This window comes from Ceratotherium simum, chromosome 2, assembly GCF_057802395.1.
Source record: "Ceratotherium simum simum isolate JZ-2026a chromosome 2, ASM5780239v1, whole genome shotgun sequence".
NCBI lineage: Eukaryota > Metazoa > Chordata > Mammalia > Perissodactyla > Rhinocerotidae > Ceratotherium > Ceratotherium simum.
The window spans coordinates 70,892,793-70,908,256 of record NC_141901.1 but is presented as its reverse complement, the minus strand read 5'-3'; the positions used below and the strand labels follow the sequence as shown (position 1 = coordinate 70,908,256).

Genomic DNA, 15,464 nt, shown 5'->3' with positions numbered 1-15,464 from the left:
AACCACGGATAAGGGGGGACTTCTGTATTTATAAAACGAAGAGTCTGGGACCATTATTTGCTAATAAACATTAATTACTAAACTTATTTTTGATAAATGATGTGTTGTGGTAGAAAGAAAATAAGATTTGGAGTCAAAACGATTGAATTCTTTGATTTCAGAAACTTGGTTTCCTCATTTGTAAAATGCCTTATAGGGTTTTGTAGGCGACATCTGGTGATATATGTGAAAGCACTTTGTAAATTCCAAAGTACTAGACAAATAGAATGGTTATTCAATCAGCAAGTAAGTGCCTTATATGAGCTGGGCTATGTGAAGAAGTTCATTTTGTTATCTCTTCTGGTTTTAACATTTATTAAGTCATTGAATCCCGTAAAAATACTAAAATCATTGTGAACAAATAAAGCTATTCGAATGATTGTTTGGAAACTAGTACATGAAAATGAAAAATAAGCTTGTACTTTATTACCTAATGTTGCCTCTTGGATTCAGGGTAACAAGACCAACCTATGGTGAAGTTCTTTTGCAGTTTCAGAATTGATCCATTTTTGTTGAGTTCTGCTTTGAGAAAAAGTAAAATATCTAGTAAAATTACAGAATTTAAAATGAACATTTGTTCACTGAATATTTTAACATTTCAAGCATGAATCTTGTTTGGATCTCTTACTATTTACTTTGGCTTTTTATTGCTTATATGAATGTTGCTAAATTAGTTTCTCTGCTCATTTGCTTTCAAAATTTAAATCACTCACTTTTGAATGTTTAGAGTTTGTAATATTTATAGTTTCTTACTGTATTGAAATTAATATGTCTAGTTGAAAACCCAGATATGTTATTCAATGGATTCAATAAAATTTATCTCAAAAATAAAAAATGTTTATTCTGTATTTTAAATGTCATAATGTTAAATCTGTATTTCACGTAAATTCTTATTTGTAGTTTGTGGATTTACTGTTTAAGGCAACAAATATTTGATGATATGGCTATATAATATAGTATTTAAAATTTTCTATTTCAACACTTCTGACTTTTAGAAGTACTTTTTTTTTCAAGTCAGATTTTTTTTCCGAAGTGGTTACAAGGCAGAGAGCTTTGTTTCACTTGTATTAAATGTGTATATCTTGCCTTTATGCTGCCTTTTAATGCTGGTTGTGTTTTTTAGTTAGCTTTTATTTGAGATCTGTCTACCTAAAAAGTATATTAAAGCTGTAGTCAAATATAATTAACTCAATTATTGGGTTTCTCTAATGTTTTCTACTTGTACCGTTCTCCAGTGATATTTGAATATTTTAAAAAGCAACCTTAAAAATTAAGAATTGTATCCAAAGAGATTTTATAGCTTATAACTTAACCTTCAGTAATTGAAAAATAAAATTTAACCATACTTTCACATTATTCTGATTAGTTGAGCTTTTATACATTTGTTACAGTGACCAACTCTAAAAATACCTTTTGGAGAGTTAATAAATAAATATAGCCCAAGGTTCTATCCAGTGGAATTATAGAATGAATGATTTTGAGTATTGGAGAAAATAGGAATAACATTTAATTTTTTTTTTTTGTGAGGAAGATCGGTCGTGAGCTAACATCTGCCAATCCTCCTCTTTTTTGCTGAGGAAGACTGGCCCTGAGCTAACATCCGTGCCCATCTTCCTCCACTTTATATGGGACGCCGCCACAGCATGGCTTGACAAGCGGTGCATCGGTGTGCGGGAGGTTATTAACTTAAGTAGAAAACTGGAATTCTATGTGGCTACAAGAGAAGGTAAAGATAAACAGTGAGACCATATCAGTGGGGTAGGGAGGACTGGATAAACATCAGATGATAATGCATAATTTAAAACAGGGGTCTTCAAAGTAGAGCGCAAAAGATGATCCACTGAGATAAGGAGAAAAGAGCAAGAAATGTGACACTTTACTAGTATTTTAAATATGAATTGACCCTGGAGTCTTCGACTTAAAGTTTCCTATAAAGAAATCATGGGCTAAATATACTATAACGAAAGCATAGGCAAACAATAAGAAATGGCAAGGCTGATGCTTCTCATCTTAATATATTTGAAAAAATATACAAACAATGTTTGTTAACAAAGAAAAGAAATATAATGGCTATATAATAATATAGACCAGAGGTGGCCTCTCCCAAAGAAATTATTAAGAAGATTATTTGAAATATGGCTACTGATCTGTTACTGTTAGTAACGAAGCTTGTCCTGAATGTCTTCTGTGTCTTATGATCAGATAATAATAATATGAAGCCATCATAATTAGCAAGAATTTGAAAAATAAGAATCCAGATCATGACCCCTGCAGTGTTTTAGTGATAATTAACATCATGTGATAACCAGTCAAGACTATACTAAATTTCCCTGAATTTATTGTTAAATGTTTGGAAGCCTCCTCGCTTGCCCCCCCCCACCCCCCCGCCGTTATGGTAAAATATAGATAACGTAACGTTTATCATTTTAAGTGTACAGTTCATTGGCATTAAGTATATTCATGGTGTTGTGCAATCACCACCACCATCCATCTCTTGAACTTTTCTCATCTTCCCAAATGGAAACTCTACCTATTAAACAATAACTCTATTCTCTCCTCTCCTGAGCCCCTGGGAACCACTGTTCTACTTTCTATCTTTATGTATTTGACTACTCTAGGTATTTCATATAAATGGAATCATACAGTATTTGTCCTTTTGTGACTAGGTTATTTCACTTAGCATAATGTTTTCAAGGTTCATCCATGTTGTAGCATGTGTCAGATTTTCCCTTTTTAAGGCTGAGTAATATTCCGTTGTATGTATATAGCATATTTTGTTTATCCATTCATCTGTTGATGGACATGTGGGTTGCTTCCACCTTTTGATTATTGTGAATAATGGTGTTATGAACATGAGTGTTGTGGAATCCTCTTGAAATTTCAGACTTAATGGAGAAAGAGAGCATGCTGTTAGAAATATACTTACTCTTATATTTGTGGTGAAAATAGTGATATATGTAAAACAACGTGGTGACAAACTAATGATCTCAACAAATACTGTTAGAAGGCTCATAGAAAACACCCCTAAAGAAATATGTTTTAGGAAAAATTATATGCTGAAAGTTAACTATACAGTTTGATTGAAGTAGAGATGTTTCTAATATCTCAGCTTATAATGTTGGCTAGATTCTGTTTCAATAATGAAGTATATTTAGAACTACTTTTTTGTGAACCACTAAAGGAAAGATGTATTGAAGAAGATTGATTCTCAACAGTAGATGACTTGGAACAGTGTTTTATGAAAAAACCGTGTAATAACCACTGATAAAGCAGTGACTTGACTGGAATTTCTAAAAGGAAATTGGGATATGGTTGCAATTTATTCATTTCATCATTTATAGGTAAGCAAAAAAAAAAAGCCAGAAGTCCACAGAATATTACAGTACATCTTAATTATGGTTAATTTTATAAAAATAATACCTTTAAGGGACCGGCTCCATGGCCTAGTGGTTAAGTTCAGTGTGCTCTGCTTTGGTGGCCTGGGTTTGGTTCCCGAGCGTGGACCTACACCACTTGTCAGTGGCCATGCTGTGGTGGCAACCCGCATACAAAATAGAGGAAGATTGGCACAGATGTTAGCTCAGGGCGAATCTTCCTCAGCAAAAATAATAATAATAATAATAATACCTTTAAAATGCAGTAGATAGGGGCCAGCCTGGTGGTGTAGTGGTTAAGTTTGTGCGCTTTGCTTCTGTGGCCTGGGGTTTGCCGGTTTGGATCCCGGGTGCGGACTGACGTACCTCCTCTCAAGCCATGCTGTGGCGGCATCCCATATAAAGTAGAGGAAGATGGGCACGGATGTTAGCCCAGGGCCAATCTTCCTCAGCAAAAAGAAGAAGACTGGCAGCGGATGTTAGCTCAGGGCTAATCTTCCTCAAAAAAAAAAAATGCAGCAGATAGACTTTTTACTGTATTTCCAAATGAAATGGGGAGGGATCATTGAAAATCTTTGTTTCACACAGATTTTCTGTTCATCTCCTGGCTGTCTCAAATTTGCTGACCTTTTCTTTAATAAGTAGCTGTTAATAATATGCTTTCGTAGCAAGTACTTTTGAGAAAATTTAATCTGTCTCTTCAGGGTAAAAGGGAAATTTTAGTAGTGAATGAATAGCTGCTTTTCCAAAGAACCTTGGGCTATGGAGAAAGCATTTTGATGATGAATCTTTGGAAATGCATCCATCATTATATAACTTTGTTGCTGAAAATGATGTGTGTCACCTACAAATATTATATCTGCACACTTAAAACACTTAGAAACAAATTTCTTACTTGTTTTAAAGTCAATGTTTTGGTCAGCGTTCTCCAGAGAAACGGAACCATCAGGATGTATATATATGTGTATGTGTTTGCATACACCCCCCCCCCCCAAGAGAGAGAAAGAGAGAGAGTGAATTTTTTTTAAGGATTGATGATTTTTAAGGATTGAATCACATGATTTTGGAGGCTTGGCAAGTCCAAACTCTGCAAGGTAGGCCCAGGGAAGAGTTTCAGTTCTAGCCTAAAGGCAGTCAGCCTGCCGGCAGCAATCCTTCTTGCAGGGGAAAGGTGGTCTTTGTTCTATTAAGGACTTCAGTTGGTTGGATGAGGCCCACCCACATTATGAAGGGTAATCTGCTTTATTCCAAATTCACCAATTTAAATATTAATCTCATCCAAATAATGTCATCCAAAAAATGCCTTCACAGAAACATCCAGGATAATATTTGACCAAATATCTGGTCAGTGTGGCCCAGCCAAATTGACACATAAAATCATATCACAGTTAGTTTCAGTAGAGTTTGAACCTATTTGTTAAAAATACAAAGATGCAGTGTTTTCTGATTAGTTTGTAAAAATAACAGACTGATATCAAGGACATTTATTAGCCAAATTTTAATGTAAACCATTGCATATTGGTGGATGAGGTTGAAAAAGGAATTGGAAAATACAGTCACAAGTGAACTTTTTCCATTTAAATCTTTATATCTTTGTGAGGTATCATTTGTTTACCCAGCTATAACAACCGCTAGAAACTGTCACAGTTGAGAACCAAGGCCTTCATATTGCTTTGCCATTAAGTATTAAATGAAGATTTTAGAAATAATGAAGTATATTCAGTTCCTTGCTCTCACTAAAATTGTTATTAATATTTTAAAAAGTCATTGCCCAAAGGCTTTTGTTTTTTAAATAAGGAAAAAAACTGTTTAAAAATGTTTATTTCATTTTCATTTCTTTTTAAAATTTCTATTTTTGTGGATTTCATAATTACATTATTTAATATTATAGTATATATAATTTAAATTTACATATAATAGAGATATTTGTTCAGATGTTTTACTAATAAATATTTGTAATAAAAAATTTGGAGATTTCATCTAGAAGATAAAGTGTAATACAAAATTTGATAAAGATGATGATGAGAGGACGCCTTTGAAGCATTTTGAAAAAATGAAAGATGATTGTTTCAGCTTCAGATATTCTTTTGGAATGTTTTTGTTGAGTTTTTCAATTTGAAAGAGAATTTCAATTTATAATGGGAAATATTACTAATATGCAGATTAAGTATACTGATCAGTGCAGTTTCTTGCTGTTTTCAAGTCTACTTTGGAAGCCAAATGATAAAGTTGCATGAAAGAATAGAAATAGAGTAGTAATACCCAACTATGATAGCCAGATAAATTCTGTCTCTGCTGTTTAGATAGAATTTACATTTACAAGCAGAATTTTAAAATGATTTAAGGTAGGGAAAGAGATAAAAGGCAAAGGTGGAGATGGTTCATTTGTAAATAACAAATGTGATTAAACTATGGGTGATTTAGGAAAACAAACTAGAGATATAGAAAGGGATGATATTTGAATATTTTGTCAGCATTATAGACTTTTGATATGGGAGAGAGAGAGAGCAGTAAGTTATTAGTCAATTTGGAGATTATTCTTCAAGGATGGGAAATGATGGTTTCTCAGGCAACTGCTAGAAGGGAATATCTTTTGAGGATTGAAAGACTCTTGTAGGACAATGATGCTTTGTTATGTGTTAGTGTCATGTTTACTGCATTGCAGAACACTTCATGACATCACCATAATCCTATTGAGGTGGGTGATAGGACTCCCATTTTAAGATGGAAAAAGTTCAAAGAGCCTTGGTAACTTGCCCAAGGTCAAACATCTGATAAATGCAGAGCCCAGAATTTGAATCTAGGTATATCTGATTCTGTTCAGCTAACCAGTTCTTCACTGAGTGGCTGCTATGGTGCCAGGCGTGGTGCTTATGCCTTGAGAGTGCAGAATTGAATAATACATGGTTCCTGCCCTCAATATAGTATGGCAAGTGAATAAGATAGTAATTTTTAGAGAGCTTTGGGGACCCAGGGAAAGATCACTTATCCCAGTCTGAGAGTTTAGGGCCATTTTCTGGAGGACATAGTTCCTGAACTGAATCTCAAAGGAGGAATAAGAGTTAAATGCAAAAAAAGTGACCAGAAGAGGGTGTTACACAGGGAGAACTACATGTGTAAAAGCATTCAGGCGTAAAGTAGCATGATTTATGCTGAGGAAACTATTTCTATCTAGGTCTTAAAGATGAGGTGGGTGGGGACCAGCAGAAGAGCCTAAGTTTTTCCTTTTATACCTCATTGCCTCTCTGGACAGATATCAAAGCTGGTTAAAATATTTTGTGGATAAAATTTTAGACTTTTCAACATGTTTTTACCTTCCTTTTCTAGGATCAGTTCGATAGCTTAGACAAGCATACACAATGGGGAATTGACTTCTTGGAAAGATATGCCAAATTTGTTAAAGAGAGGATAGAAATTGAACAGAACTATGCGAAACAATTGAGGTAAGTTAAATTTTTTTTCAGTTCTCAGAAATGAAATTACATGTTTAAACAGTTGGATATTAGATAAATGTGCTATACTGGAGGTTAAATTCTATGTTTTTCGTCAGAATTAGATTGAATTAGATAACTGGCTTGTTTTAATGATAGATTTAATTAAATCATTGCCTAGTACCGCAGGGAATATTGGGTAGTTAAATCATGAGTAGCTTTCATTCCAGAAAGATACTTGAAATCCTAAAATCAGGAAGCAAAATGCCGAGAAAAAGAAATACCTAGGTATTAATTCTGTGCTTTACAGTTTTATTCCCTTGTGACTTTGCTTTAGTAATCTTTCCAAAGCATTGAAGATTTCTTCAGTTTCTCATTTCTTCAGAGTTTCTAAGACTTGGAAGTTGAGTATGCTGAACTGAGTTTCTTTCTGTCAAAAATCAGATATTTATTACTGATGAACTGATTTTGGAATATGTGTTAGAAGATAAAAGTTTTAAAGGGAAAATTTTAGTCTTAAAACAAATGGAATTTATCTTAAGATTTTGTTCAAGCAGAAAATCGTTAGACCACAACTTGACAGGTAGTTTTGCTGGAACTTATTCAATAAAGATGGTGCTTGAAGTCTGAAGACTAGACAACAATATAAGGTTCTAGGTGTAGGGGTTAGGATTATTTATATTGCAAGTGACAGAAAAATCCAACCTAAGCAGGCACACATGTCTAAAAAATCCAGGCATATTTTGATTCATGGGTCAAATGTGTCTAGGCTCCATTTCTTGGCTTTGCTCCCTCTTGTTGCCTTTATCCTCAGGTTCCATTCAGTACCATCCTTTTTCCCCCCTTAGCTCTAGATTTCATATCTTCATACTTCCACATCCTGGGGAAGAATGATAGTCTTCTCTGCTGTGCATTTAGGAGAGGAGAGAGGAAGGGAAAGGGGAAAAGAAGAAAGTGCAAGAAGGGAGAGGAGGGCGATGGAAGGAGAGCAGAGTACAAGCTTGTACTAGCTTCTTTTCTCCAGAAATCTCAGCACAGCTCTCCTCTTGTCATGTGATCCTGGTGAGGTTATATGCTTATCCTGAACAATTCGATGAGATGAGAATATTAGATTGACTAGCTAGTGATGGGAGAGGGATAGTTACTCAAAAGAGTTTAAGATAGTGGGTCGCAGAAGGAAGGGGGATATTTGAGTGGTAAACCACATATGTCCACTACAGTAGTAGTGGTTTATGCAACTAACTGACTGGTAGGGATGGAATAGACTAATATGATGAATAGATTACTTATAATATTTTTATAATGATACACATACTATTATTATGACATTTACTGAAATGGGGCATCATACTAATTTCCTGATCCATTTGCTTCCTCTGTTTTTTTTTTAAACAAGATATTTTCCATTTGAAAATATGAACAGGGAAGCTACTAGTATATTAACAATAATAGTGATGATATTTTGCCTGTTGAAAAGTTAAGATCTGGGAACTTTACCCCTCAAGAATTTAGAAGCATTAAGGACCTGTGAGAAGTTAAAATAGCAATCAAAAAATGTATTCATGTGTTAACAATGAAAATTTTATGTCTTTAATTTTTAATTTGGTCTCAATTCTAGCACATTAAGTTCTCTGGTTTCCAAGTTTTCCAGTAGAAGTGAGGAGAAGAAATGCTATAAGGCAATACAATGATGGCAGTGTGAAGTGACAAACAATAAAGGAAAAGATTAAAATGTTAACAAAAAATAGATAAAAAAATGTTTCCAGCCTAAAAGTACCTATCCGTAAGAGAATGATGAAAAATACTGTGGAATTGGCAGTTTGAATAAATTAGGTGTACCAGCATATTTAAACTTAAAAGGCTCTTCAATCCCTCAGTGTAAAAAGCAAATTGCAGAACTGAATGTACAGCAATATCTCCTTCTTGCTTATTTGAGTTTATGTATACAGTTATGTATAAAATTTGTGGGTATTCTCAAGAGATCTAGAAGGATACACCTCAAATTATTTTGCGTTGGTTACTCCTGGGGAATAGGAGTGGGAGGATGGTAAGGGAAGGAACTTACACTTTTTTACTTACACTTTTGAATTACTGAAGTATTGTTAATGATTGTGTCTTATTTTTATAGTTTAAAACACTGTTCTTAAGCAAAGAAGATAGTATACTTCAAAAGAGAATCCTATCACAATTATAAAATAAAAATGGGTAATTTATAAGATAAAACTTCAGCAATCTGGAGCATTTAACTGTCCAGATACACTCGAGCCTCCAAGGGTTTTAGGATGGCCAAGGTTTTACCAGAGCAACAGGACTCTAATCAAACAGCAGAGTTGTTTGCTTTTTTTGTTTTGTGGCCTGAGAATAACCATTATCGTTTTCACTTACTTGGGAAAAGAGATTCGCACACCACTGAAGCAAGTGTGGCTAGAGCCGACGATTACATGATATGAAAAACACAGTTTTGTGAGAAAAATAGGTTTTATTATGTACAGATGCTCTAGATCAGTAATTTGTGTTTTTTTCTGTCCCAGCACACCAAAGACATTTGGCACATTTCCATCCTAACAATGGCTCTCAGTTGCAGTGATTCTCAGGAAGGGCAGGTTTACTGGTGTTGAGGAATTCCAATAAGGAAGAGTTGGGAAGGAGGCATGTGTAACTTGAAACCACCAACTCCCCTTTCTCCCTCTACATGGAGATTTGCTGCTTTGGATAAATACTTAGTAAATGATTGAATTATCAGCTGCTCTTTATAGTATCTGTTTTGCCCAAAGGGAAGAGGTTTGCCTTGTTTATTTCCTCTTCTTTAATGGTAAAATTCTTTTCGTTAACTCCCTCCTGTTTTTGCTACTGCAGAGGACAATTTCTTTCATAGGGAGGCAGCGTTTTTTTCTCCTAAATAATAACTATATTCAGAATGTTAAACATTTACATTTTAAATATATTGCAAGATTAAAATTTCTCAGTTTTTGGTATCCTCAGTTTATTTTCTTCTTCTCTCTCTTTGTTTTGATGGCTTTGTTTTAACTTTATTTTGATTTTTGGTATTGATTGATTTTTGGTAGTCCTTTGAGGATGGGAATAAATAGAAAGTAAAGCATCCAATCATGTTAGGAGACATAGTTATAGACAATTGAATCCTGTCTTTTAATTGATGATAAGTGGTAACTTCAAATCTCACTTGATAGAATGTTTTTTGTTTATAGACATAAAAAACTGAAATGTCATTCTTTTAATAAACTTATGCTATTGTATTTGTATGGCAGAGATTAAAATTTCTTAAGTGAAAGAAGGTCTATATACATAATAGGTATGTATCATTTTTATGTTTTTCTAGTGAAAATAATTACAGTGTTAAGTTCTATCATAGATGTTGCTTGCTATATGAGATCATATTCCCCTGTTCCACTCCGGCCCATTGCTTTTTGGTTCAGATGTGGCAGTGTGGTATACTGGAAGAGAAATAGATTGGATGACAGGAAGCCTAAAAGTGATTCTTATTTTAACCAGATCAGAAATCTCTCCAAATTCCTTTTGATCTCATGTTCTTTTCTTACTCGTGCCAAGCCTGGCAACATAGCTGGTACCTCTAGAGCTGAGTGAATATAAGTTGAATGAATAAATAATTGAATGATTTGTGTTTCGGTTTAGTTTAGAAATTAGAATCTCTGACCATATGCTGAACCTTAGCCCAAGTACTGCTTCTGTCCATACTAGAGTTTGTGTCATCTGCATCATTGTGATGAGGTTGTTCTACTAAGAGCTGTCCCAGATATTTAGGATAGGCTTAGATATTGAATAATCCAAATAAAATCAGTTTCTATTTTCTTTTTAGTCTTTACTTTCTCATGCCACTTTACTAGAATTTTCTGTTTCTATGTCACTCTGTTTAGTCTCAGAAGAACCCAGGGAGCTTATCTTTGTACTGACTTTCTAAAAGTGGAGATTACTTTTATTCTTTGGTCAGCCGTTTAACTCTCAAATGCTTTGGCCTCCCCTGAGTTTCTGATCAACTGCTTAATGTAGTAAACCCTAATAGTGGCATCTGGATACAGACAGGAGGAGCTATTTCCCATATTTTGGGGTTTAGGTTAACTTGCTTCCTAGAATTGGATCCTATGGAAATTCTTTCATTCCTGTTAGTCCCTAGTAGTTACTGAGCCTGCCTGGGTACATATCTAGGTGCCTGTATCAGATGATTTATTGCTAAACAATTTTTGCCTCTTAATTCTAGAATATAATCTCCCTACTAAAAAGTAAATTCCACAAAGGGAAGAGATTTTTGTTTGTTCTGTACACTCCTTATTCCTAGCTTCTAGAACAGTGCCTGGCCCAGAGCAAGCACTTTCTTTGTGTTTACTTAACACTTACATAGCATTTAATGTGTCAACACTATTCTGAGTGCTTTTACACATATTAATACATTTCATTTTCATAAAAACCCAATGAGATGTCAGTATTATTTTATAGATTAGGAAACTGAATTACAGAGAGGTGAAGAAAGAGCTAGCAGGATTCAAATCTGGCTGCAGAGTCTGGGCTCTTGGTATTACATTATGCTGCCTCTCAGCGTAGAGAGAATGAATAATCTCTGTTGAGGAGGATTTTTTTCCTATCACCAGTGCCTAATGGCACTGAGACATCTTTGGGTCTCTAAGGTATTTTACTACAGACAATAATAAAATATTTAAAAACTACATTGCAAATTCTTTCCAACTAATACATCTGTTTATAATGTAACAATTATAGAAATTTGATTAAAATATAAATTAATTATGTGATTCATAAATTTAGATCTAGTTGTATGTTTTTCCATAAAGATAAGAACAGGTAAAAAAAGATAAAGACTTTAGAAGTTCTTTTTCCTTTTAAGAAAATGTTTTTCTCATTAGGGAAGGTAAAAAATAACCTTTCATAAAGCCTTGTTTATTTTCATTTCCTTCTTAAGAGACATTAAGAATACTTCTGGGTGTTTTTTAAACCTCATTTAGAAAAGTATTCATTTTTTTTAATTATGAGAATTTAAAATAAATACTTTTATTATTCCCATAACCTATTACTATAAATTGGAGTTAGGGATAGCATAATGTTACTTTAGTTCTCTCTGATTCTGGCTTTTAATGTTCTCCTTTACTTATTAGCTATTTTTTCCTGATGATTTATCAGAGGAGAGGAAACAGCGTGGCAATTGGAGAACCTTTCTTTAATGTTGTGTAACTGTATTTTCTTGATGTGTTTGAATTGGACTTCATGTAGTTATCATTAGGATATTTTAGCAGTTTGTTTTTTGATTATTAGCATTCTTCTGCTCCTATCCTTGTACTTTTTGTGCCATAGAGCTCTATTTTTATCTCATTTCATTCTGTTATACCTAAAAAGATGTCCTCCCATCCCCCAATTTAATTATCTACCAAACTGCTAACCTGCATTTGCAACAACTGGGTTATTTGAATATCATTTTCAGTTTACATAGGCTGCTGTCTCATTTAATCTTCACAAGAGTTTGATGATCTTGGTCATCATTGTCTTTCTAAGACCTGTAGAGTACTTTCCCTGTAGTAAGCATCCAACAGTAAACTTTTCTGGAATGATTCAGTCGATGGACCGTACCACTTTACTAGTAAAGAAACTCAGTGCTCCTACTTAACAAGAATTGCAAAGCCTATTCATGATTTTTATATTAAAATGTTTTCTTAGATTAAATGATGAAGCAGAACTCAACAAATAAAATGTAGAGCTCTTAAGAAAATAAGTTCAAACTAGTTGTGTCAAATATTTCGATAGTGAGCTTTCCAATGAAAAAGATTTAAAGACCTTATTGTTTAAAAACAACAAAAAATAATTTGATTGTTAATGCTGTTGGCTGTATAGATCAGTTAATCTCTTAGCTCTTTCATAATGTCTTAAATAGTTTTATTTCCAAGTTATTTACTTTTTTGTAGCCATTTGAATTGTGTAGCAGTGACTAAAATGAGGTAAAATGTTTATTTCATTATCATATATATTAAATATAGGCAAATCAGACAGATTTAACTGCTTATTTGAATCTAGGACTATGAAGGTGTTATATAGTTCTCTTTTAAGAATCTAATATTTAGAAAGAAAATAGAAATTATCAACTTGCAGGACAAAATTTCTCTGAAGGGTATAATACTTAAATCTGTGCTGGCAGTCTGCTTCTTCCTCAGTCTAAATGGAGCAAATAAAATAATTTTTACCTCTTTTCTATCTTGAACATACCTGAAAATATTCTTCTAAAAGATCTACCATTGCCTAGAAACCACATTGTTATGCATATCACATCCTAGATAGCAATGAATTCTTGCATATATTCTTTGGGTATAGACTATGAAGCTGATACTATGCATGCATAGCCCCATTCACACTGTAGGTACAGTGTACCCTTGAAATGCTGAAGATAAAAGCAAAACTAGGAGCTGGCATTTAAGAAATGAGAATAGATATTAACTTTGTTTACCTTCACATCCATTGAAGTCTGTTTGATTTTTTTCTCCTAGGTCTTTCAGGCATAAATACTTAAGTCCTCTTATTGTTGTCATCTATTTCAGCATCTGCAACTGGTAGAGGTATAAAAATTGAGAATGAAGCATGTCCCTTTAAAAAACAAATATAATCCCTTTTTTATACATTTAATTTTTAAAAATTGTGGTAACATAATTTTTACCATCTTAATCAATTTTAAGTGTACATTTCAGTCATGTTAAGTATATTCATACTGTTGTGCAACCAATCTCTAGAACTTATTCATCTTGAAAAACTGAAACTATACTTATTAAATAGCAACTCCCCCTTTTCCTCTTCCCCCAGCCCTGGCAAATCTATTTTCTGTTTTTGTGAATTTTATTACTCTAGGTACCTCATAAGTGAAATCATGCAGTATTTGTTTTTTTTTTGTGACTGACTTATTTTACTTAGCATAATATTGTAAGGGTTCATCCATGTTGGGGCATGTGTCAAAGTTTCTTTCCATTTTAAGGTTGAATATTATTCCATTGTATGTATATACTACATTTTGTTTATCCATTCTTCTATTGATGGACATTTGAGTTGTTTCTACCTTGTGGCTGTTGTGAATAATGATGCTATGAACATAGATGTCAGATATCTGTTTGAGTCCCTGCTTTCAATTCTTTTGGGTATATACCTAGAAGAGGAATTGCTGAATCATATGGTAATTCTTTGTTTTTTACCTTCCCACCAGCAATGCACAAGGGCTCCAGTTTCTTCACATCCTTGCCAATACTTGTTATTTTCTGTTTTTTATTTTGATAGTAGCCATCCTAATGTGTGTAAGAGATATCATTGTGGTTCTGATTTGCATTTCCCTAGTGATTAATGATATTGAGCATTTTTTCATATTCTTGTTGGCCATTTGTATACCTTTGGAGAAATGCTTTTCAGGTTCTTTGCTCACTTTTTAATTGGGTTATTTGGTTTTTTGTTATTGAGTTTTAGGTGTTTTATATATAATTCTGGGTTTTAACCCCTTATCAGATACATGATTTATAAATCCTTTCTCACATTCCGTAGGTTGACTTTTTACTCGTTGATTGTGGCCTTGGATGCACAAAAGTTTTAAAGTTTGATGTCTAATTTATCTATTTTTTCTTTTGCTGCCTGTGCTTTTGGTGTCATATCCAAGAAATCATTGCCAAATTCAATGTCATGAAGCTTTTTCTCTGTTTTCTTCTAAGAGTTTTATAGTTTTTGCTCTTATGTTTAGATTTTTGATCCATTTTGAGTTAATCTTTGTATATGGTATATAAGGTAAGGGTACAACTTCATTCTTTTGTATGTGGCTATCTTTTACATTTAATTTTCCAGTATATGAGAAAAGATTTGTGGCTATAAGTGGTAGAAAATCTGGTTGAGCTTGTTTAAGTATAATCGGAAATTTAGTCACAAGAGAAACTTATTGATTTATTAATATCTTTTATTGATTTGATTTTTTAATTGAGTTGAAGAAGAGGTTGAACAGTCAAGCTGCTGGAAGGCCTGGGATGCAGCTAGGTCACGGGAAAAAAACGTCAGTATCTGAAATGCAGCCAGAGCCCTTTGTTGTCATCATCTTTTTTTTTTGTTGCTTCTTTTAGTGGGTTGACTTCATTCTTTCAGTGCAGACTGGCTTTCTCCATATGGCAGGAAACAGTCACCAACAGTGCCAGTTTTATGTCTCAGAGGTTCAGCTCTCATGCTGGCCTCAAAGCTGTATCAGGTCCGAAGACTTAAAAATTCCGGGAAGAAAACTCTTTGGCCCAGCTAGATTTCAGTTTTCTATCTCTGGATCATTTAACTGAGGCACACAAATAGGACCATTTATATTAATCTGGCAACTCTTAAGCATATTGACCATTAGAAATAGGGAGGGCAGTTAAGAAAAGGGACACTAATCTGAGGTATCTAATACTACCCTTTTGCCAGAAGAAATAGTATGATTTGTATCCCTTTTTACAAATAAATATGATATTGATCACCTGTTAAACAGTAATTAGCACTCAGAGCCTCTCAACTGTTGAAAGATTGAAAATGTATAGAGGTAATTTTCAGCCTTTAAAAATTTTTGAGATCTTATACTCCATCATTTAACTGTAAAATGTAG

General features: G+C 33.7%; 1 protein-coding gene across 3 annotated transcripts in view; it reads left to right on the top strand.

Moving 5' to 3' along the window:
• Positions 1-15,464, top strand: part of FNBP1L (formin binding protein 1 like) — a 107,644-nt gene that overhangs the window by 47,871 nt on the left and 44,309 nt on the right. For all 3 annotated transcript variants that reach the window (XM_014780140.2, XM_004420826.3, XM_004420828.3), the window contains exon 2: positions 6,741-6,856. In XM_014780140.2, the coding sequence (XP_014635626.1) occupies positions 6,741-6,856 (116 nt within the window). The remainder of the gene's footprint in view (positions 1-6,740; positions 6,857-15,464) is intronic.